Raw genomic sequence first — 25,654 nt, 5'->3', positions numbered from 1 at the left:
AGATTTTCCGATTGTTATGAAAACTTGAAATCGGCCCTAATTAATCGGCCATTCCGATTACTCGGTCGACCTCTATTCCAGAGGCAGTTTGGAACTCAGTATTTAGTGTTGCAACCGAGGACAGACGATTTGGCGGTCCCGTATTGTGCACTTGTGTGGTCTACCAGTGTGACCTACCGCTGTTGCTCCTAGACGTTTACACTTCACAATAACAGCACTTACAGTTGACCGGGGCAGCCCTTGCAGAGCAGAAATTTGACGAACTGACTTGTTAGAAAGGTGGCATCTTATGACCGTGCCACATTGAAAGTCAGTGGGCTATTCAGTACGGACCAATCTACTGCCAATGTTTGTCTATGGAGGTGCCCGATTTTATACACCGGTCAGCAACAAGTGTGGCTGAAATAGCCAAATCCACTAATTTGAAGGGGTGTCCACATACTGTGTGCATATACTGTGCCTTTTCCTATATTGTTGCAATCTGTAATTTGGATAGATTTTTATTTGGAATCCATGTAATGGACATACTCAAAATAGTCCAAATTGGTGTAGTGAAATGGGGATAAAATCATGTGTTTTAATTAAAAATAAATGAAACTTAAGTTATGCGTGCATATGTATTCACCACCTTTGCTTTGAAGCCCCTAAATAAGATATGGTGCCACCAATTACATTCAGAAGTCATATAATTAGTTAGATTTCACACAGGCGGACTTTGTTTAAGTGTTACATGATCTCAGTATATATATATATATATATATACACCTGTACTGAAAGGCCCCAGAGTCTGCAACACCACTAAGCAAGGGGCACTATGAAGACTAAGGAGCTCTCCAAACAGGCCGCCCACAAACTCACGGACCAGGCAAGGAGGGCATTAATCAGAGAGGCATCAAAGAGACCACAGACCAAAGATAAACCTGAAGGAGCTGCAAAGCTCCGCAGTGGAGATTGGAGTATCTGTCCATAAGACCACTTTAAGCCATATATTCCACAGAGCTGGGCTTTACGGAAGAGTGGCCAGAAAAAAGCCATTGCTTAAAGAACAAAATAAGCAAACACGTTTGGTGTTTGCCAAAAAGCATGTGAGAGATTTCCCAAACATGTGGAAGAAGGTACTCTGGTCAGATGAGACTAAAATGGAGCTTTTTGGCCATCAAGGAAAACACTATGTGTGGCACAAACCCAACCCCTCTTATTCCCCCGAGAATATCATCACACAGGTAAGCATGTTGGTGGCAGCATCATGCTGTGGGGATGTTTTTCTTTGGCAGGGACTGGGAAACTGGTCAGAATTGAAGGAATGATGGATGGCGCAGGGATGTGATTTTCTGGATTTTTGTTTTAGATTCCGTCTCTCACAGTTGAAGTGTACCTATGATAAAAAAATTACAGACCTCTACATGCTTTGTAAGTAGGAAAACTTGCAAAATCGGCAGTGTATCAAATACTTGTTCTCCCCACTGTACACCAGCGGAACCCATCCAACTTGAAGGAGCTGGAGCAGTTTTGCCTTGAAGAATGGACAAAAATCCCAGTGGCTAGATGTACCAGACTTATAGAGTCATACCCCAAGAGACATGCAGCTGTAATTGCTGCAAAAGGTGGCTTCACAAAGTATTGACTTTGGGGGAGTGAATAGTTATGCATTCTCAAGTTTTCTCTTATTTCTTATGTTTCACAATAAAACATATTTTGCATCTTCAAAGTGGTAGGCATGTTGTGTAAATCAACTGATACAAACCCCCCAAAAAAAAATATTTTAATTCTAGGTCGTAAGGCAACAAAGTAGGAAAAATGCCAAGGGGTTGAATACTTTCGCAAGCCACTGTAAGGACTTATCATTTAGACTAGATTTGTTTTTTGTTGGTCCATACAGACATTAAGAAAGGATGATGTATCCTCCTCCATCTCTGCTTCTCACTCCATGTATTCCTCTCCTCCTGTGTCAGGCTTGTTGTCCATGCTGGGCCGGAGCCATGAGAAGCCCTATGCTCCTCTGAACCTGTTGGCTGACTTTGCAGGCGGGGGTCTGACCTGTGCCCTCGGGGTGGTCCTGGCCCTGCTGGAGAGGACCAGGTCGGGAATAGGGCAGGTCGTTGACACCAGCATGGTGAGTACGAGATCACATCAGCTCAGTTGAGGTCTGAGCAGATTCATAAGCGACATTTATACCCACAGTGCTGTTCACAGTATGCTGCCAGGCATCAACAACACCTACAGTACTGTTTTCTGTACGCCTCCATATCATCTAAAGGCTTGTACATTGCAGCATACAGAGTTTTGCCTGAAGAATGCCGTAGGATATAATGTATATTTAACAGTAGATAACACTGTGACATTTAACAAGGGCACTCAACAACAGCAGAAACTTCCAAACTGTTTTTTTCTTTCCTACCCCTTTAACCTGAACACTGCTCAGACACAGAAATCACAACACAATCAGCATGTCTTGTGGTTAGCTCAGTACAGTCTCACAACACTTTGTAAAATCCCAGATCAATTCCATCACTAAACTAACCCAGTACCACAATCACAACTGAAAAAAGTAAAGAGTACTGTATCTGTGATATTTTTAAGCATTCTCATGTACAGTAGCATGTGAATTTTAAATGCCATTCATGTCCAGTATGGAGATTAGGTGGGATGTAAGATGTGCTCAGTACTTGACTTAGGCAGGAGCTCACCGGAACTGAGTACTTGCGCCTCGTATAGTATTGAGGAGTTCCTGCACCTAAATATACAGAACAAAAATATAAACGCAACAACTTCAACAATTTTACTGAGTTATGGTTCATGAAGAAAGGAGTCAATTGAAATAATTTCATTAGGCCCTAATCTATGGATTTCACATGACTGCGAAGGGGCTCCGCCATGGGTGGGCCTGGGAGAACATAGAGAATATAGTCTCACCAACTTGGGAGCCAGGCCCAGCAAATCAGATATTTTTTTTTCTCACAAAAGTGCATTATCACAGACAAATACTCCTAATTTTCATCAGCTGTCAGGGTGGCTGGTCTCAGACGAACCCGCAGGTGAAGAAGCCGGATGTGGAGGTTGTGATTTTGAGGCCGGTTGGGCGTACTGCACAATTCTCTAAAACCGCGTTTGGTAGAGAAATTAATGTTCAGTTGTCTGGCAACAGCTCTGGTGGACATGTCTCAAGTTGAGGGAGCTTGCAATTGGCATGCTGACTGCAGACATCTGTGGGGTTGCGCAACAAATCTACACATTTTATAGTATCCTTTTGTCCCCAGCATAAGGTGCACCTGTGTAATGAGCATGCTGTTTAATCAGCTTCTTGATATGCCTTACCTGTCAGGTGGATGGATTATCTTGGCAAAGGAGAAATACTAAGGGATGTAAACTAATTTGTGCACCAAATTTGAGAGAAATAATCTTTTTGTGCATATGGAACATTTCTGTGATATTTTATGTCCGCTCACGAAACATGGGACCAACACTTTCCATTTTGCGCTTATATTTTTGTTCAGTACATAAACAATATCAGCACTTAAAATGAGTACCAGCACCTACTTCAGTCCAAGTCAAGCACTAGATGTGCTCAAGATGTGGTTTTATTGACTTTTGCCGCACCTCACTGTGTCATTTTTATTAGATCCCTCGACGCCGTGATGCCTGAAGCACCATTTTCAATGAATATATTAATGTCCCCTCCATGATCGCTGTAAACATTACATTTTGCCTAAGGCTTGTACTTTTATTTTTCCTCCAGGGATTGTTGGTACTTTTCCATAGCTTTTCTAAAGTTAGTGACCCCAATTTTAAGGCTAATACTGTGTATTAAGGAGATCTCCAAATGTACCCCTCCAAATAATTAGACTGTTTTAAGTTACAGGAAATATCCTATTGTAGCTATTAAAATGCATTCTGTAAACCAGCAAAGACATAATTATCTTTATGTAGACAGCATCTGTAGGCATACAAATTGTATACAAGCAGCCGGCTACTTCCTGTTCATGCCTGTGATGTAGAGGATTGATGCTTTATCAGTAAGGAGTACATGTAATATGCTGATAACTGCCTCTGAGGGGCCATGACAATCACGTCGTTATTGTTGGTCTGCAAGGCAATTATCCCTGACATTCTGTTCAATGGCAACCATTTCAAAAGATTCCCTATTAACCTATCGCCACAGGCAATCAAAACCAGGCAAATATGAACACAACTGTGAGGGGTCACACTGACTGCCGATAGGTACTTAGCACAGTAGGAGGTCATTCCTTCTCTTGCTAGAACAAAAGACACCACTTGCTGCGTACTGACCGAGTACAAACGAACCAGACGTTTCAAAATGTAGAATCGTCTGCCTGTCGGTGGCCAGCAAAGCCAATCAAAGAGCACTACTGTCTGCGTGAGGTTAAAAGGAAAAAAAGCGGCACTTTTCCCGGTGTAATCCACCACCTTTTTCCTTGTGACTTTTTTTTTTGTACTGTCTTTTTTTTTGCCATTTTATGAATGTGTTATTCAATGTGGGTCTTACGGGCTGTAGTAGTAAAGGCCAAATTCAATATATCAAATGTATATATTTTTGGGGGGAACACTTAAAGGGGTCCTAAAATTCTAAATCAAATAGCTAAATGAATCATGGTATGACCATCTAAAAACAATTCCATATGTCACCCCCAACGGCATAGACTCATGGGAATTAACACAAAATAGGTAGCTAGCTATTTACCTAGGTGTCTGACTCTCGTCAGCTAACAGGCAGCTGCTTCATTCAAAAACATATCCATAGTGATTTAATTATAATGTTACTTGCTAAGCTAGTTGTGGCCATCTGGCTAGTATCAACAAGGGCTTACTACAAATTCTAGCTAGCTAGCAACCACACTAGGGCATCTGGCTAGTTAGCTAACATTGGCTATCTAGCTACAAATTTTAAACAGGCAAAAATAACGGTACTGACATTTTGGCGTCTGGAGGATTTTAACGAGGCTGACGGTGGAAGACCTATGTTAACAGCAAAAAAATGTACTGCCGACACTCTTGTCAGAGGTGATAAACTGTTATTGACCTATATCCATCCTGCCCTGCATTCAGTATTTGAAAGCCAAGTTAATAAACAGATCACTGACCATTTTGAATTCCACCGTACCTTCTCCACTATGCAATCTGGTTTCCGAGCTGGTCATGGGTGCACCTCAGCCACGCTCATGGTCCTAAATTATATCATATCCGACATTGATAAAAGACAGTACTGTGCAGCCGTCTTCATCGACCTGGCCAAGGCTTTCGACTCTGTCAATCACCGCATTCTTATCGGCAGACTCAACAGCCTTGGTTTCTCCAATGACTGCCTTGCCTGTTCACCAACTACTTCTCAAATAGAGTTCAGTGTGTCAAATCGGAGAGCCTGTTGTCCGGACCTCTGGCAATCTCTATGGGGGTGCCACAGGGTTCAATTCTTGGGCCGACTATTTTCTCTGTATAAATCAATGATGTCGCTCTTGCTGCTGGTGATTCTCTGATCCACCTCTACGCAGACGACACCATTCTGTATACTTCTTTGGACACTGTGTTAACTAACCTCCAGACAAGATTCAATGCCATATAACTCTTCTTCCATGGCCTCCAACTGCTCTTAAATGCAAGCTAAACTAAATGCATGATCTTCAACCGATCGCTGCCCACACCTACCCACCCGTCCAGCATCACTACTCTGGACGTGGACAACTACAAATACCTAGGTGTCTGGTTAGACTCCTTCCAGACTCACGTTAAGCATCTCCAATCCAAAATTACATCTAGAATCGGCTTCCTATTTTACAACACAGCCTCCTTCACTCATGCTGCTAAACATGCCCTCGTAAAACTGACTCCTACTGATCCTTGACTTCGGCGATGTCATTTATAAAATAGCCTCCAACACTCTTCAGCAAATTAGATGTAGTCTATCACAGTGCCATCCAGCCTTATCTCAGCTCACTAGTCACCATAGCAACTTCCACCCGTAGCACGCGCTCCAGCAGGTATATTTCACTGGTCATCCCCAAAGCCAACTCCTCCTTTGGCCGCCTTTCCTTCCAGTTCTCTGCTGCAAATGACTGGAACGAATTGCAAAAATCACTGAAGCTGGAGACTCATATCTCCCTCACTATCTTTAAGCATCATCTGTCAGAGCAGCTTAGCGATCACTGCACCCTGTACACAGCTCATCTGTAAATCGTCCACCTAACTACCTCATCTCCACATTTATTATTTTTTTTGCTCTTTTTGCACCCTAGTATCTCGTCTTGCACATCATCATCTGCACATCTATCACTCCAGTGTTAATGCTAAATTGTCATTATTTCGCCACTATGACCTTATGTGTTGTATTGGAACTATTTTATTATAGCGTTGCCGGCGCATTTTACGGTTGTTTGTCGCTCCTGTGTGGTCAGAGGTTACTGCAGCCAATGAGGGAGGAGTAGAGGATGAGTTCTATTTCCTGGGAGAAGTCACAGATGTTGGCGACTCCAAACATTTACATTTACATTTAAGTCATTTAGCAGACGCTCTTATCCAGAGCGACTTACAAATTGGTGCATTCACCTTATGACATCCAGTGGAACAGTCACTTTACAATAGTGCATCTAAATATTTTAAGGGGGGGGGGGGGTGAGAAGGATTACTTTATCCTATCCTAAGTATTCCTTAAAGAGGTGGGGTTTCAGGTGTCTCCGGAAGGTGGTGATTGACTCCGCTGTCCTGGCGTCGTGAGGGAGTTTGTTCCACCATTGGGGAGCCAGAGCAGCGAACAGTTTTGACTGGGCTGAGCGGGAACTGTACTTCCTCAGTGGTAGGGAGGCGAGCAGGCCAGAGGTGGATGAACGCAATGCCCTTATTTGGGTGTAGGGCCTGATCAGAGCCTGGAGGTGAGGTGCCGTTCCCCTCACAGCTCCGTAGGCAAGCACCATGGTCTTGTAGCGGATGCGAGCTTCAACTGGAAGCCAGTGGAGAGAACGGAGGAGCGGGGTGACGTGAGAGAACTTGGGAAGGTTGAACACTAGACGGGCTGCGGCGTTCTGGATGAGTTGTAGGGTTTAATGGCACAGGCAGGGAGCCCAGCCAACAGCGAGTTGCAGTAATCCAGACGGGAGATGACAAGTGCCTGGATTAGGACCTGCGCCGCTTCCTGTGTGAGGCAGGGTCGTACTCTGCGGATGTTGTAGAGCATGAACCTACAGGAATGGGCCACCGCCTCGATGTTAGTTGAGAACGACAGGGTGTTGTCCAGGATCACGCCAAGGTTCTTAGCGCTCTGGGAGGAGGACACAATGGAGTTGTCAACCATGATGGCGAGATCATGGAACGGGCAGTCCTTCCCCGGGAGGAAGAGCAGCTCCGTCTTGCCGAAGTTCAGCTTGAGGTGGTGGTCCGTCATCCACACTGATATGTCTGCCAGACATGCAGAGATGCGATTCGCCACCTGGTCATCAGAAGGGGGAAAGGAGAAGATTAATTGTGTGTCGTCTGCATAGCAATGATAGGAGAGACCATGTGAGGTTATGACAGAGCCAAGTGACTTGGTGTATAGCGAGAATAGGAGAGGGCCTAGAACAGAGCCCTGGGGGACACCAGTGGTGAGAGCGCGTGGTGGCCACCTGGTAGGAGCGACCTGTCAGGTAGGACGCAATCCAAGCGTGGGCCGCGCCGGAGATGCCCAACTCGGAGAGGGTGGAGAGGAGGATCTGATGGTTCACAGTATCGAAGGCAGCCGATAGGTCTAGAAGGATGAGAGCAGAGGAGAGAGAGTTAGCTTTAGCAGTGCGGAGCGCCTCCGTGATACAGAGAAGAGCAGTCTCAGTTGAATGACTAGTCTTGAAACCTGACTGATTTGGATCAAGAAGGTCATTCTGAGAGAGATAGCTGGAGAGCTGACCAAGGATGGCACGTTCAAGAGTTTTGGAGAGAAAAGAAAGAAGGGATACTGGTCTGTAGTTGTTAACATCGGAGGGATCGAGTGTAGGTTTTTTCAGAAGGGGTGCAACTCTCGCTCTCTTGAAGATGGAAGGGACGTAAGCCAGCGGTCAGGGATAAGTTGATGAGCGAGGTGAGGTAAGGGAGAAGGTCTCCGGAAATGGTCTGGAGAAGAGAGGAGGGGATAGGGTCGAGCGGGCAGGTTGTTGGGCGGCCGGCCGTCACAAGACGCGAGATTTCATCTGGAGAGAGAGGGGAGAAAGAGGTCAGAGCACAGGGTAGGGCAGTGTGAGCAGAACCAGCGGTGTCGTTTGACTTAGCAAACGAGGATCGGATGTCGTCGACCTTCTTTTCAAAATGGTTGACGAAGTCATCTGCAGAGAAATACATCTGCAAACAATGCATGGACAGTGGAAACTGCCAATAAATGTACTGCAATAGACCTTTAGGTTGACACGGGGGCAGATACAATTGTCATATCAGAAAAGACTTATAGCACACTAAAAAAACATGCCACAACTGAAGAACACAGTAACTAGACAGCCCAGGGGGTAAACTGAACTGTATGAGTCACTTTACAGTTACTACTATTTGGAAAGGACAGCCGTTTTAGGTTCAGAGTGTATGTGTTAAAGACAATAGAAGAGGTCAAAAGCGCAGAGGAGCTCGAGTGCTAATCCTGCAGACCTGAGCAAGCTGAAGATGAAACCAATCAAAAATAAAATGATGGGGTACCCTACAGTGTAAACACAGCGAGACGTGTCTCACTGCCCATGCCCCCCTAAGGCGAAAAAGGAGCTTGACCGCATGGTGGCGAGTGGCGTGATCATGGAGCATACAGCGGTGTGCTCCTATGGTCCTGGTGCCCAAGAAGAACAAAAATCAGCTGAGGTTATGTGCTGATCTGAGAATGTTAAACTACTCAGTAAAAAGAGAGTCACACATTCTACCTACATATCCTGCCAAAGCTGGCTGGTGCCAAGGTGTTTTCTCTTTTAAATGCAGGAAGTGGCTTCTGGCAGATTCCACTAGAGAGAGAGCGTGTCAGGCTTAACATATTCATAATGTCTTTTGGAAGGTACTATTTCAGAAGACTTCCATTTGGAATCACTAGTGCCCCAGAAATCTTCCAGCATGAGATGACAGGGCTCCTGAAGGACTAAGAAGGCGTGGCCATTTACATGGATGAGATCCTTATTTACTCACACAACAGAGGATGATGTGAGACTCCTATACACACTGGAGGATGCAGGTTTGAAGCTCAACCCAGGCAAACATCTACTGCGACAGAAACGTCTCAACTACATATGATATCGCTTTGACGAGAATGGCATTCTTCCTGATGATGCCAAGGTCCAGGCCGTCACCCAGCCGGACCCCTCAAGCAACGTGACTGATCTGAGCAGTGTCCTGGGTATGATCCTCTACCTAGGCAGGTATACCTACCGGGTCTAGCTGATGTCACCAAACCACTCAACGAGTTGCTCAAGAGTGATGCTGCAGTGCAAGAGGAGGCCTTTAGGAAGTTAAAGCAACTCATCCTGTTCTGGCATTTTATGACATGACAAACCCTATCATAGTCAGTGCAGATGCCAGTAGTTCTGGGTTAGGCGGGGTCCTACTACAGAAATACGATGGACAGTTAGTCAGTAGCTTATTGCTCCAGGACTCTCACCGATGCAGAGAAGCGCTATGCACAAATCAAATCAAATCAAATCAAATTTTATTTGTCACATACACATGGTTAGCAGATGTTAATGCGAGTGTAGCGAAATGCTTGTGCTTCTAGTTCCGACAATGCAGTGATAACCAACAAGTAATCTAACTAACAATTCCAAAACTACTGTCTTATACACAGTGTAAGGGGATAAGGAACATGTACATAAGGATATATGAATGAGTGATGGTACAGAGCAGCATACAGTAGATGGTATCGAGTACAGTATATACATATGAGATGAGTGTGTAGACAAAGTAAACAAAGTGGCATAGTTAAAAGTGGCTAGTGATACATGTGTTACATAAGGATGCAGTCGATGTTGTAGAGTACAGTATATACATATGCATATGAGATGAATAATGTAGGGTAAGTAACATTATATAAGGTAGCATTGTTTAAAGTGGCTAGTGATATATTTACATCATTTCCATCAATTCCCATTATTAAAATGGCTGGATTTGGGTCAGTGTCAATGACAGTGTGTTGGCAGCAGCCACTCAATGTTAGTGGTGGCTATTTAACAGTCTGATGGCCTTGAGATAGAAGCTGTTTTTCAGTCTCTCGGTCCCAGCTTTGATGCACCTGTACTGACCTCGCCTTCTGGATGATAGCGGGGTGAACAGGCAGTGGTTCGGGTGGTTGATGTCCTTGATGATCTTTATGGCCTTCCTGTAACAACGGGTGGTGTAGGTGTCCTGGAGGGCAGGTAGTTTGCCCCCGGTGATGCGTTGTGCAGTCCTCACTACCCTCTGGAGAGCCTTACGGTTGAGGGCGGAGCAGTTGCCGTACCAGGCGGTGATACAGCCCGCCAGGATGCTCTCGATTGTGCATCTGTAGAAGTTTGTGAGTGCTTTTGGTGACAAGCCGAATTTTTCAGCCTCCTGAGGTTGAATAGGCGCTGCTGCGCCTTCTTCACGACGCTGTCAGTGTGAGTGGACCAATTCAGTTTGTCTGTGATGTGTATGCCGAGGAACTTAAAACTAGCTACCCTCTCCACTACTGTTCCATCGATGTGGATAGGGGGTGTTCCCTCTGCTGTTTCCTGAAGTCCACAATCATCTCCTTAGTTTTGTTGACGTTGAGTGTGAGGTTATTTTCCTGACACCACACTCCAAGGGCCCTCACCTCCTCCCTGTAGGCCGTCTCGTCGTTGTTGGTAATCAAGCCTACCACTGTTGTGTCGTCCGCAAACTTGATGATTGAGTTGGAGGCGTGCGTGGCCACGCTGTCGTGGGTGAACAGGGAGTACAGGAGAGGGCTCAGAACGCACCCTTGTGGGGCCCCCGTGTTGAGGATCAGCGGGGAGGAGATGTTGTTGCCTACCCTCACCACCTGGGGCGGCCCGTCAGGAAGTCCAGTACCCAGTTGCACAGGGCGGGGTCGAGACCCAGGGTCTCGAGCTTGATGACGAGCTTGGAGGGTACTATGGTGTTGAATGCCGAGCTGTAGTCGATGAACAGCATTCTCACATAGGTATTCCTCTTGTCCAGGTGGGTTAGGGCAGTGTGCAGTGTGGTTGAGATTGCATCGTCTGTGGACCTATTTGGGCAGTAAGCAAATTGGAGTGGGTCTAGGGTGTCAGGTAGGGTGGAGGTGATATGGTCCTTGACTAGTCTCTCAAAGCACTTCATGATGACGGAAGCGAGTGCTACGGGCGGTAGTCGTTTAGCTCAGTTACCTTAGCTTTCTTGGGAACAGGAACAATGGTGGCCCTCTTGAAGCATGTGGGAACAGCAGACTGGTATAGGGATTGATTGAATATGTCCGTAAACACACCGGCCAGCTGGTCTGCGCATGCTCGGAGGGCGCGGCTGGGGATGCCGTCTGGGCCTGCAGCCTTGCGAGGGTTAACACGTTTAAATGTCTTACTCACCTCGGCTGCAGTGAAGGAGAGACTGCATGTTTCCGTTGCAGGCCGTGTCAGTGGCACTGTATTGTCCTCAAAGCGGGCAAAAAAGTTATTTAGTCTGCCTGGGAGCAAGACATCCTGGTCCGTGACTGGGCTGGATTTCATCTTGTAGTCCGTGATTGACTGTAGACCCTGCCACATGCCTCTTGTGTCTGAGCCATTGAATTGAGATTCCACTTTGTCTCTGTACTGACGCTTAGCTTGTTTGATAGCCTTACGGAGGGAATAGCTGCACTGTTTGTATTCAGTCATGTTGCCAGACACCTTGCCCTGATTAAAAGCAGTGGTTCGCGCTTTCAGTTTCACGCGAATGCTGCCATCAATCCACGGTTTCTGGTTAGGGAATGTTTTTATCGTTGCTATGGGAACGACATCTTCGACGCACGTTCTAATGAACTCGCACACCGAATCAGCGTATTCGTCAATATTCCCATCTGACGCAATACGAAACATGTCCCAGTCCACGTGATGGAAGCAGTCTTGGAGTGTAGAGTCAGCTTGTTCTGACCAGCGTTGGACAGACCTCAGCGTGGGAGCCTCTTGTTTTAATTTCTGTCTGTAGGCAGGGATCAGCAAAATGGAGTCGTGGTCAGCTTTTCCGAAAGGGCGGGGCAGGGCCTTATATGCGTCGCGGAAGTTAGAGTAACAATGATCCAAGGTTTTACCACCCCTGGTTGCGCAATCGATATGCTGATAAAATTTAGGGAGTCTTGTTTTCAGATTGGCTTTGTTAAAATCCCCAGCTACAATGAATGCAGCCTCCGGATAAATGTTTTCCAGTTTGCAAAGAGTTAAATAAAGTTCGTTCAGAGCCATCGATGTGTCTGCTTGGGGGGGATATATACGGCTGTGATTATAATCGAAGAGAATTCTCTTGGAAGATAATGCGGTCTACATTTGATTGTGAGGAATTCTAAATCAGGTGAACAGAAGGATTTGAGTTCCTGTATGTTTTCTTCATCACACCATGTCCCGTTAGTCATGAGGCATACGCCCCCTCCACTCTTCTTACCAGAGAGATGTTTGTTTCTGTCGGCGCGATGCGTGGAGAAACCCGTTGGCTGCACCGCCCTGGATAGCGTTTTCCCAGTAAGCCATGTCTCCGTAAAGCAGAGAACGTTGCAGTCTCTGATGTCCCTCTGGAATGCCACCCTTGCTCGGATTTCATCAACCTTGTTGTCGAGAGACTGGACATTGGCAAGAAGAATACTGGGAAGTGGTGCACGATGTGCCCTTTTCCGGAGTCTGACCAGAACACCGCCGCGTTTCCCTCTTTTTCGGAGTCGTTTCCTTGGGTCGCTGCATGCGATCCATTCCGTTGTCCTGTTTGTAAGGCAGAACACAGGATCCGCGTCGCGGAAAACATATTCTTGGTCGTACTGATGGTGAGTTGACGCTGATCTTATATTCAGTAGTTCTTCTCGACTGTATGTAATGAAACCTAAGATGACCTGGGGTACTAATGTAAGAAATAACACGTAAAAAAACAAAAAACTGCATAGTTTCCTAGGAACGCGAAGCGAGGCGGCCATCTCAGATGGAAAAGTTGTGTCTAGCAGCAGTCTGGGCATGTGAGAAGTTTACCAGGTATCTGTATGGCCTAGATGCATTCACACTGTGATATATCAGACCTCTCATTCCATTGCAAAGACCTTGACTTAGTGCCTTTGAGGCGCCAGAGACTGTTGATGTGCATGATGCGTTAGAACCCTACACCCGTTCCAGACATCCGCAGGCAGCTGTTACATAAAAGATTGCAGAGCTGACCAGTATAATCGAGGCCTGTGAGGCCATGCTGTATGATCCGCATGCTATCTCACCCACCGCGTTTGACGTCGTCAAGAAGCAGAGCTGCAGATGGTGAAGCACTATGACAACAAGATGGCCTAGGTATGCCAGACAAGTTAAAAGCCTACTACACCTGCCGACAGCACCTCTCAACCTCACAAGGACTAGTGTTGTATGGTAATAGAATAGTAGTGCCACAAAACATGAGAAATGAGATGTTAGAGCGCATACATGACGGATGTTAGGGTGTTTTGAAGTGCCGGGAGCGAGCTAGATAGTGGTGTGTGGTTGCCTGGAATAAGTAAACACATCCAGGAAGTAGTCAGTCAGGTGTCCAAACCTATTCAGGATCTTCTGATCTCCACTCCCCAGTTGCCCATAGGAAGGAGTAGGAGCTGACATATGTGAAGGAGTAGGAGCTGACATATGTGAAGGAGTAGGAGCTGACCTATGTGAACTCAACAAGCAAAACTACCCGGTAGTTGTGGAATACACTATATAAACAAAAGTATGTGAACACCCTTCAAATAAGTGGATTTGTCTATTTCAATCACACCCGTTGCTGACGAGGCACGGTCATAGGAGACCACCTTTCCAGCAAGTCAATTCGTAAAATTTCTGCTCTGCTAGAGCTTCCCTGGTCAACTGTAAGTGCTGTTATTGTGAATGGGAAATGTCTGGGAGCAACAACTGCTCAGCCGTGAAGTAGTAGGACACACAAGCTCACAGAATGGGACTGCTAAAGCGCGTAGTGCTTAAAAATCATTTGTCCTCGTTTGCAACACTCAAAACCAAGTTCCAAACTACCTCTGGAAGCAACGTCCGCACAAGGACTGTTCGACGTGAGCTTCATGAAATGGGTTTCCATGGCCGAAACATCCGCACAAAAGCCTAAGATCAACATGCGCAATGCCAAGCTTTGGCTGGAGTGGTGTTAAGCTCACGGCCATTGGAGTCTGGAGCAGTGGATCACGAGCAGTGAATCACACTTCACCATCTGACTGTCCAATGGACGACTCTGGGTTTGGCGGATGCCAGGAGAATGCTATCTGCCCCAATGCATAGTGCCAACAGTAGTGGAAGAGGAATAATGGTCAGGGGGCTGTTTTTCATGGTTGGGGCTAGGCCCCTTAATTCCAGTAAAGGCATACCTTAACTCTACAACATTCTAGATAATTCTGCACTTCCAACTTTGTGACAACAGTTTGGGGAAGGCCCTTTCCTGTTTCAGCATGACAATGCCCCCGTGCATAAAGCGAGGTCCATACAGAAATGGTTTGTCGTGATCGGTGTGGAAGAACTTGGCTAGCCTGCACAGAGCCCTGACCACAACCCCATTAAACACCTTCGGGATGAATTGGAATGCCGACTGCGAGCCAGGCCTAATTGCCCGACATCAGTGCCAAACATCAGTGCCCAACCTCACTAATGGTCTTATGGCTGAATGGAAGCAATTCCCCGCAGCAATGTTTCAACATCTACTGGAAATCCTTCCCAGGAGAGTGGAGGCTGTTATCGCTCCCTATCCCAGTCTGTTGTCCCCATATGCTTCAAGATGGTTACCATTGTTTCTGTACTCAAGAAGGCAAAGATAACTGAACAAAATGACTACCACCCTGTAGCACTTACTTCTGTCATTGTGAAGTGCTTTGAGAGGCTAGTCAAGGATCATATCACTACCACCTTATACCATCTACTGCACCTTGCCTATGCCGCTCGGCCATCGCTCATCCATATACTTATATGTACGTATTCTCATTCATATTCTCATTCATTAGATTTGTGTGTATTAGGTAGTTGTTGGTGAATTGTTAGATATGTGTATATTAGATAGTTGTTGGAAATTGTTAGATGACTTGTTAGATATTACTGCACTGTTGGTCTAGAAGCACAAGCATTTTGCTACACTCACATCTGCTAACCACGTGTATGTGACCAGTAAGATTTGATTTGAGGGGGGGACCAACTCCGTATTAATGCCCATGATTTTGAAATGACATGTTCGACAAGCAGGTGTCCCCATACTTTTGGTCATGTAGTGTATTTTTCTTTCTGTGTGCGCGCTGATATTTAAGCACTGATATTTAACCCTTTCTCCTATGCTAAGTCTCCTCTTACACATCTGAACAGCCAATGCATTTCTGTTGCTAGACAGAACCTTAGTGATATCTGTTCTTCACCTGACCTGACCTCTGCCCCAAAGTGCTCACTCCTCCCCAACTTACGGCTGTCATGTCATGTTGACTGACTTTTCCTCCCATCGGATCCCTGATGGCAAACAAATAACATATCCGGACAAAATGTAAACATTATACATTCCTCTCTCTCCCTCAGTGACATGAATAAGTATGTTTCATATTTTCAGAACCCAACAGCGCAAACCAGATGGGATGGTGTTTCGCTCCAGAATTCTTTGTGAGCTTTGGTTAAGTGTGCCTTGAATTCTAAATAAATCACAGACAGTGTCACCAGCAAGCACTCCCACACCATCACACCTCCTCCTCTATGCTTCACGGTCGGAACCACACATGCGGAGATCATCCATTCACCTACTCTGTGTCTCACAAAGACACAGCGGTTGGAACCAAAAATCTCAAATTTGGACTTCTCAAATCAAAGGACAGATTTCCACTGGTCTAATGTCCATTTCTCGTGTTTCTTGACCTAAGCAAGTCTCTTCTTATTGGTGTCCTTTTGGTATAGGTATAGGTTTCTTTGCAGCAATTCGACCATTTCACGCAGTCTCCTCTGAACAGTTGATGTTGAAATGTGTCTGTTACTTGAACTCAGTGAAGCATTTATTTGGGCTGCAATGTGAGGTGCAGTTAACTCTAGTGAACTTGTCCTCTGCAGCAGAGAACTCTGGGTCTTCCTTTCCTGTGATAGTCCACATGGGAGCAGTTTCAACATAGTGCTTAATGGCTTAAGGGTTTTTCAAAAGCACTTGAAATTTTCAGGATTGACTGAACTTCTGTCGTTTTGTCTCTGCTTATTTGAGCTGTTCTTTCCATAAAATGGACTTGGTCTTTTTATCAAATAGGGCCATCTTCTGATTGTCTCAAACACATTAAGAAGGAAATACATTTTTTTAAATGTAACTTTTAACAAGGCACACCTGTTAATTGAAATGCATTCCAGGTGAATACGACATGAAGCTGGTTGAGAGAATGCAAAGAGTGTTCAAAGCTTTCATCAAGGCAAAGGGTGGCTACTATGAAGAATATCAAATCTGAAATATATTTAGATTTGAACACTTCTTTGGGGGTTACTACATGATTTGGTGTGTTATTTCATAGTTTGATGTCTTCACTATTATTCTACAATGTAGAAAATAGTACAAATAAAAAAAAACTTGAATGAGTAGGTGTGTTCAAACTTTTGACTGATACTGTACATTTTAAAAGATGCAAAGGGTGATGTGTTGTATTGGAACAATTTTATTATAGGGAGTATATTCATGATGTCATAAATTAGGTAAGTCAGTTCCCATGCACCCTTCAAGTATTGGAGCGGCAGGTAGCCTAATGGTTAGAGCGTTGGGCCAGTAACCGAATTGCTGCTGGCTCGAATCCCCGAGCTGGCAAGGTAAAAATCTGTCGTTCTGCCCCTGAACAAGGCAGTTAACCCACTGTTCCCCGGTCGGCTGTCATTGTATATACGAATTTGTTTTTTAACTGACTTGCCTAGTTAAATAAAGGTCAAATTAAAAGTATCAAGTCCAGTGAAGAAAGTCTCTGTGTTATGTTGCCAGCTATGTTTGTTTCATGAAAGTCAACTACAAGTGATAGTCGCCTCCAGATTCTTCATATAAATTCTAACACTACAACTTGAACCCACAAATTCACGCAGTTTTCTTTTGGTAGTCAGTTTCAGTTCACATGTCATGTTCATCGGACGTCCATTACAGAGTTACCATTTGCAGGTTTATCTTGCCGGTCAACTTTGTACTTGATGATGCTCAGTGATTACTCACAGTTACATATCTGGTGTGCCTCCAGGAAGCCTGAGCAAGCAGATTCATCATGTGGAGATGAGCTTCTTAGTGTTATACTCATCTAACGTACGCTAACCCCATTCTGTACAAATGTGCGCAACCGCGACATTCAAAAGAGGCTGCAAAGAAAACCAATGGGACTGTAGTGACTGTGTTGACATCAAAATCTGGGGCGTTGATTGACGTTGATTGACATGGTAATGGCTCTATACTATTGCAGAAAAGTTGAAAAAACTGACCCCTTCGATGCTGTACGTTACATCATGACGTGTCATGGCGTAACGTACAGCACGCATAAAGCAACTAATTCTGTCTTACAGCCTCTCTCCACCAGGTGTAGCACTTCTCTCGCTGTTTAAAACAAGAAAGGGACAGGGTGAGGGGGGATACCTAGTCATTTTTTGCGTCAAGACTACAAGCTATCATGACTCTCAAAAGCCGCTGTTTACTTCTGAAGATCACTTTAGCACCGCCCCAAAAAAACATTTGAATTCGACACAAACCTTCAAATAAGTATGTAATGACACATTATATAATCACTTTATAGTGTTTTATTTACATTTTAGAGGCGATAAGGTGATAAGTTGGACAGATCGAGTGAAAAAGCCATTTCCCCCACACGACATCGCTCCTTCGCGCTATCACGCAATAGGTTTCACTTCCTCAACGGCAATTTTTAAAAAGACCAGACAGAGCTCATTGCCTTCTTGAATCATGCAGAGATGGACATCATGAAGGTCTTGTCATTGATTTTATTGGAAAGGGGAGAAATTGTGCTTTACAATGGTATTGATGTTACACTTGATCTGGAAGTTTTACATTTTTTGGGCGCTAGAATAAGGTCAATTGTACGGACCAGCGCGATGTACAAAAGTGAGTTAGTTCACGTTACAATGCCTTCAGAAAGTATTCACATCCCTTCCCTTTTTCCACATTTGTTGTGTTGCAGCCTGAATATAAAATAGATTACATTTAGATGTTTTTGCAAAGGCCTACACACAATAATAATGTCAAAGTAGTATTATGTTTTTTCACATTTTTACAAATTTATGAAAAGCTGAAATGTCTTTTAGTAAGTATTCAACCCCTTTTATGGCAAGCCTAAATAAGTTCAGGAGTAAAAATGTTCTTAACAAGTCACATAAATTGCACTGGAGTCTGTACAGGGACACTTCAATCTTAAATGAGTCCTTTATTAACAGCATGCCGGAGAGGTCACAGTCAAACTTATATGCATAAAGTACCGGTCTGAAGTGAGTTCCACTGGGGCAGTCTCGTTTAGTTCTCTTATATACTGCTTACACAGGCAAGTTATATTTGCATGATTTAGCTTATTCATAATTAATTAATTATTAATGTTTGGTTCATGTATGTGACCGACCAATACCTCACTGATAGGGACGTTTGCTCCCAGGCACGTTCAGTTACTTGCATGAACACAGAAATTGGTTATTAGAAAAGCACAAACATAAAATGTTCCATCACATTCCCTCTTATCACTCACTCTGTGATAATTATCATTACATTTCATTCATTTGGTTATTACTTTAAACTATCAAAGGAGTAAGTAAACAAAATCAACGCATAAAACCACAGACATTTTCAAACTCTTCATTTTGGGTTGTAGACAAATCAAATCAAATCAAATTTATTTATATAGCCCTTCGTACATCAGCTGATATCTCAAAGTGCTGTACAGAAACCCAGCCTAAAACCCCAAACAGCAAACAATGCAGGTGTAAAAGCACGGTGGCTAGGAAAAACTCCCTAGAAAGGCCAAAACCTAGGAAGAAACCTAGAGAGGAACCGGGCTATGTGGGGTGGCCAGTCCTCTTCAAAATAAACACAAAACCAGACACTTCATCCTTTCAAACCTTCATTCAGTGTTGTACAATCCAACTTGTAAAACAATGGCTTTAGACCATTGCTTCCTATAGTTCCACATGCTTCATTACACAATTTCATTTATGGACTCTGGCAATGACATTTCAGCTGGAGCTTTTGTCGGGAGAGGCATGTTAATGACAGATCGGTCTCTCAATGCATTTGTAGAGTAAATTACCTTCAATTATTTTGTGTGCAGACCTCCACAATCAACCTGATACCCCAAATAAACAATTTTGGACAAGCCTAAATCAATTACGAGCACAGTTGACCACCCCTCTCCCTACTTGAAAATCTATGGCCAGATCTGAAAATGGTTCTCTAGCGATGATCCACAACCAATTTGGCAGAGCTTGAAGAATTTTCAAAAGAATAATGGGCAAATGTTGCACAATCCAGGTGTGGAAATCTCGTAGACTTAGCCAAAAAGTGTTTCTACAAAGTAAAGACTCAGGGGTGTGAATACTTATGTAAATTTGATTTTTGTATTTAATTTTCAATACATTTGCACACATTTCACTATGGGGTAGATGGGTGAGAAAAAACAATTTAATCGATTTTGGAATTCGGCAACATAACAAAATGTGGAATGAGTCAAGTGGTATGAATACTTTCTGGAGGCCTGTATGATTCCCCACTTTCTAGAATGGTTCATCCTTAGCCTCTTTTCATTCTTTCTTCTCATCCTCTCTCTGACTCATTCGCTTAGTAAGAGAAGATTTATGGACGGTTCATATGAAAATTGTTCATATGAATGTTTTTTTTTACTCAGGAGGATTAAGTACCAACAACTTCTTATTCCTGGAATCCTGTTGCTATAAGATATGTGGAATTGAAATCCATACAGCAGATGCTCTTCTGATCACACTCAAAGGAAAATACTGGGGGAAAATGCTGAAGATGCACACAAGCTTTTATTTGAAAAGTACTGCTTAGAATGCTTTTGGATGGCTTCTTGAACATTTAGCACTGTGTTCCTGACATCATTTGGCATAGAGATGGTTACTGATCCTGTGAGGAATTGATTTAATTGATGGTCCAACCTTTTGAAATGCATGTGTTTTGTGCATGGCTCTGGTTTGTGACCCACAAAGAAGCTGTTTCAAAGGAGAATTTCTCAAAAGCTCCCTGATTCGCCACTCCAACAAAACAGTTCAGTGTCAGTGCATGCTGGGTTTTCACTTTCATCTGTCCCCTGATTTTTTTCATATTCCAGTAGTGTGGACACCTAACCAGCAGCCTAACAATGCCCTGGAAATAGCTTTACACTGTCCATGTCCCTTCAGTGAGTTGATTTACATCTATCAACAAAAACATACGAAACTGTCACGCCCTGACCTTAGAGATCCTTTTTATGTCTCTATTTGGTTTGGTCAGGGTGTGATTTGGGGTGGGTATTCTATGTTCTATAATTTGTATTTCTATGTTTTGGCCAGGTAGGGTTCTCAATCAGGGACAGCTGTCTATCGTTGTGTCTGATTGAGAACCATATTTAGGTAGCCCTGTTCCCACCTGTTTTTGTGGGAAGTTGACTTTGTTTATGGCACATAGCCTTTAGCTTCACGGTTTGTTTTAAAGTGTTTATTGTTTTGTTCGGTGTCTTGTCTAATAAAAAGACCATGTACGCTCCCCACGCTGCACCTTGGTCCTCCTCCTCCTTCAACAGCCGTGACAGAAACACATTGTGGTTTTTGCTTAAAAGCATTCACTGTGTAAAAGGAAGAACGCTGTCACTGTTGGGCTATTCCCAAGTTGACGTAAATACAGAATATGTTGAGGTACAAAATGTAAAGGCACTGACTGAATTTTTTTGTATCGATTTATTGTGTTTTGAACCCTAGAGACTAGTATGTAGTTAGCTGACATTGAAGATTCTTCCCAAAATGATGTAATACACACTGGTGAGGTTCAAATGTAGATAGAATGAGAAATTAATTGTATTCTTATTTTTGAGCACTAGAGACTAATATGAGACCTCTCCCAGTAGGCATGATGATATATTTAATAGCCCGATGCTAATCATTCATTAATAATAATGAATGCATAAAGCCAACAACTGAGATGTGAATGCAGACTACTAGGGATGTGCACGGTTATTTGAATATTCAAACGGAAGTTAGTATTCAAATACTTGTGCGAGTATTAATATTTGCAAAATAAAATTATAAATAAAATAAATAAAATTATAGGCCTATTTTAACTTTAAAAAGGCTTCTTCTGAGTTAAAACATCCATTTACATACAAGGATACATCATGACTTTTTAAATTATTTAACAAAACAAACTTTTCAATGTAGTTTTTATGACATGCGCACCATAAAATGACCTGGTAGCCCCAACCAGTATCCTTCACGTGTGTAGCTTGTTGTTTATGTTGGCCAATCAAAGTGGCAAAGAGGCTCAATGTGTAGCAAGTGGAGTTAGTGAACGCAATGCAAGATGGAATAAAGTGACGTGACATATGGGAAGTTTGAAATCCAGAACGCTGCAGCCCGCCTGGTTAAGTTGCAGGGGTTTGATGGCACAAGCAGGGTAGCCCAGCCAACAGCGAGTTGCAGTAGTCCTGGCTGGAGATGACAAGTGCCTGGATTAGGATCTGCGCAGCTTTCTGTGTGAGGTAGGGTCATACTCTACGGATGTGGTAGAGAATGAACCTGCAGGAGGGGGTCACTGCTTTGATGTTTGCAGAGAATGACAGGGTGTTGTCCAGGGTCACGCTAAGGTTCTTTACACAATGGGAGGGCGACACTGGAGTTGTCAACCGTGAAGGAGAGGTCTTTGAGCTGGCAGGCCTTCCCCGGGAGGAAGAGCAGTTCCGTGTTTTTGAGCTTGAGGTGGTGGGCCGACATCCAGGTTGAGATTCCTGTCAGGCACGCAGAGATGCGTGTCGCCAACTGGGTGTCAGAAGGAGAAAAGTTGAGTGTCATCCGCATCGCAACGATAGGACAGACCATGTGAGGATATGACGGATCCAAGTGACTTGGTGTATAAAGAGAAGAGGAGAGGGCCTAGAACTCAGCCATGCGGGATATCAGTAGTGCGAGTATGTGGTGCAGACACATATCTTATCCACGTCACCTGGTAGGAGAGGCCTGTCAGATAGGATGCAATCCCAAGAATGTGCAGAGCCTGAGATGCCCAGCCCTGAGAGAGTGGAGAGGAGGATCTGATGGTTCACTGTTGAAGGCAGTGGACAGATCTAGGAGGATGAGAACAGGTTAGCTAGTCTTGGCTGTAGCTGAGTTGCTTTGGTCCCTCCTTCTGCTTTCTCCCATCTCTCACACATTGCCCTCTTCGCAGCTGCAATAGAGTGCCAGCGTCTCTCTACCGACGGCTAATTATGTTTTTAAAGACTAATACTTAAAGGAGAAGTTCAACCAAAATTCAGAAACTCTCAAATAGTTCCATACATTGAAACTAATTCAGTGGAGGTTTCCCTTTCCACCTCTCTCTCTCTGTAGTGCTGTACTGAAACAGCTGCAAAAACGGGTCACATGACTCGTGGCGTTGCTGTATGCAGGACTCGCTTAGCTCCATTGCCAGTGAATTCATGATTCAGAAATCCACGAAGTGTGGGCAAATTCATTGTTTTATTGAAAGCATACGGCCAAATGACCTATTTTTGTTAAAAGTCACATCCGTTTTGAGTCAGGAAATGTGTACTTTTCCACCTTTTTTAAACATTTGTGATTCTTTTATATTGTTATCTTATGTAGCCGACTGCCACAGCAGTGGAGATGGGTAACAACTGCACATGGACCCTCTTGAGGGAATCCCTGCTACGTAGAAACAGCACGTTATGCCCTTATTCAAAGATGTCCGTTTTTTTCAGCAGAGAAGTGATGACATCATTACACATTATTTATGCAAAGTTAACAACAACCTACAAATATGTCTGGCGACGAAATACTTGCGAGTGATCAAGAAAACGACTGGAGGGAAGATGATGGTGTCGTCAAACCGTATTTATTTGAGCCTGAGTATTCGGTCCAATAATTGAGGCAAATTGAGCTTCTGATTGCCGTCGCAGCAGCTGGACCACAGCCCCAACACATACCTGAGGAATATTTGCGTTGCAGAGAAATGTAATATGTGACTACAATAGTTATGGAAATGGAGGAACATAATGATGATGATGATGAAGAGCAGTTAGTTTGCTTTTGCAAACAAAGTGATTTTGCAGCCACATAAATGTCCTGGGGGGGGGGAAATTCTGTAGATCAAAAACTATTTGGAGACCCAACCCTGTTCCAGCTGGGCCAAATGAGTAAATAGCTAAACTTTACTTTATTGAATGATCTCTTATCATAAACCTCTATGAGCGGGACCGTTAGTGGGTGTATGTTTGCACATTCGTCCAAAACACTATATAGCCTATGTTTATTTATCACAATGTTTTTTGTATATTCTATTCTGCAATGTAAGGTGACATAGGGCACATATGCTAACCTGAATAGCAGGGGTTCTCAAAGTGGGGTCCGCTGTACTGCAGGGGGTCCACAGCCAGATCTCAAAATCTAGTTTAAAAAGAATTATAATTGGGGTGAATATCACCAACAATGACAGATTTAGACTAATTTTGGCCAAGGGATCCGTGGAGAAAGTTGATGGTGTAATACAATACAATGTTATTCTAAAATGTATGTTCCCTGGGCAACATGGGCATGGGAGGCTCACAAACCCCCCTTATTATTATATTATATTATATTATTATTATTATTATTATTATTATAGGGATATGGGATCCACAGTACTATACCGATTTTATACACTTTTCAACTCAATACTTCTTGCATTCCCCCCAAAATTGCATTTCTTTTAACATAAATACACTGTAATTTAAATTTTAAAACTGCAAAGGTTTATCTCTGTCCTCATGGCAAAATGTGTAGAATCGCAGGATATTAGCTTTAAAGCAGCAACATTTTCATAAGAGATGGGCCTTTTTTGAAATGTTCCTTCCCAGGGCCCAAGAGTTGGTTCGTCAAGCCGTGCATTGCCAAAAGTCATAGTATAACTCTTATTTTTTTTTATCTCACTTGTGTTTTGATAATGAGGGGGTCCCTGATGAATTTGCTATCACGAAAGGGGTCCCCGGCCAGATCCAGTTCATGGATTTACAGTAGCAACAGCTGTGTCTTTTGGTTTTCTCTCCCCATCATATCTCGTTCATATACATCGTGGCTGAAGTGCTTGCTGTACACATTCAGTGATGCGAGGGTGGCTGCAGAAATATTTACATCATATTTACTGCATCCAATTGTTACCAAACAATCTTCGACAATCTCTCTGTATCTTTTATCTGAAAACGTTCAAATTCGGTGCCGGCTTCCCTATTTCGTGTATAAAGTGAAGCCAGGGACCGAACACCAGCTTGCTGTTGCTGCCATCTCTTAATCCACTTTTCTTAGCTAACTTTACCTGCAATATGCCATACGCAACGCCCCCTTGTGGTTGAAGGCTCTAGGACACAGTACATTTAGAATTGTTCAAAACCCTGCGTCCATCCAACACCAACAAAAGGCACAAAAATGGCTGTACTATGTAGCCAAAATACTGTGAGTGATATGCAGGTCAATAACACTATTGTCGCTTAGTGGCCCAAGCACTTCATCCTCAATGGACATGGCTGCAAGCCTTGTCGGACCCATTGTCTTACGCAACCAGGTGTGGAGCCGGCGCAGTGCACTAAAGGACCTTTCACAGGAGCAGCTGCTCACAGGAACTGTGAGGGCAACCTGAATGATTTCCTTCAGAGAAGGAAACATATCATCATCCAGGAGGTTATGCACAGCAAGCAAATCTTTGGGAGGACGTCCAGCCTCTCTTTTCCGGGCAAGAAAGTTTCTGGCCACCAACATCTCTTCTGTTTTTAACATCAATACCGTAGTGCTTGGCAAACTCAGTTCAGCATGATGTATCTAGGATGTTTTTTTGAGTTGGGGCTGCATGCCTGTATGCCTTTTGAGCAGACCTGCATCTACAGTCGAGAATCGCGGGTCAAGCTCACAAACCACTCTGTCCAAGCAAGGGAGCAACAACTCTGTTTTCATTGTTTGGGAACATGACAGTTCTGTGCCTAAACCCAAGGAGGTCTCCACCACAAAATCTCTCATTTTCCTTTGTTTGTGCTTTCTTGCTGCATCTGCCTCTGGAATATTGTGAATTTCACAGAGTGCTTTGGTTCTGTCTTAAAGTTCTGTGGCAAATGCATCTGTGTGTTTGCCTATCAGTGTGTCACATACAGCTTGTTTGCTGAAACAAGCTTCTGCCAGGTCTGCAGTCTCTCTTTCTGGAGGAACTTGTGTCGTCCCTCAGTTACAGAAAGAAACTGAGACTGAAACATCAGTAGGAAATACACGATGGAGAAGTGATGAAGCTTTGCTCTCAGACCAACAGCCATGGGGGATCCAATGGCAGATAGACAATCACA

At 43.9% G+C, this 25,654-nt stretch overlaps 1 protein-coding gene across 3 annotated transcripts in view; it reads left to right on the top strand.

The window, feature by feature from the left end:
* amacr (alpha-methylacyl-CoA racemase) overlaps nucleotides 1-25,654 on the top strand; it is a 74,402-nt gene that overhangs the window by 22,021 nt on the left and 26,727 nt on the right. For all 3 annotated transcript variants that reach the window (XM_046369783.1, XM_046369781.1, XM_046369782.1), the window contains one exon: nucleotides 1,953-2,113. In XM_046369783.1, the coding sequence (XP_046225739.1) occupies nucleotides 1,953-2,113 (161 nt within the window). The remainder of the gene's footprint in view (nucleotides 1-1,952; nucleotides 2,114-25,654) is intronic.

This window comes from Oncorhynchus gorbuscha, linkage group LG11 (genome assembly GCF_021184085.1).
Source record: "Oncorhynchus gorbuscha isolate QuinsamMale2020 ecotype Even-year linkage group LG11, OgorEven_v1.0, whole genome shotgun sequence".
NCBI classification, from domain to species: Eukaryota; Metazoa; Chordata; class Actinopteri; order Salmoniformes; family Salmonidae; genus Oncorhynchus; species Oncorhynchus gorbuscha.
The sequence above is the reverse complement of the archived record's forward strand: the minus strand, read 5'-3'. Positions and strand labels throughout refer to the sequence as shown.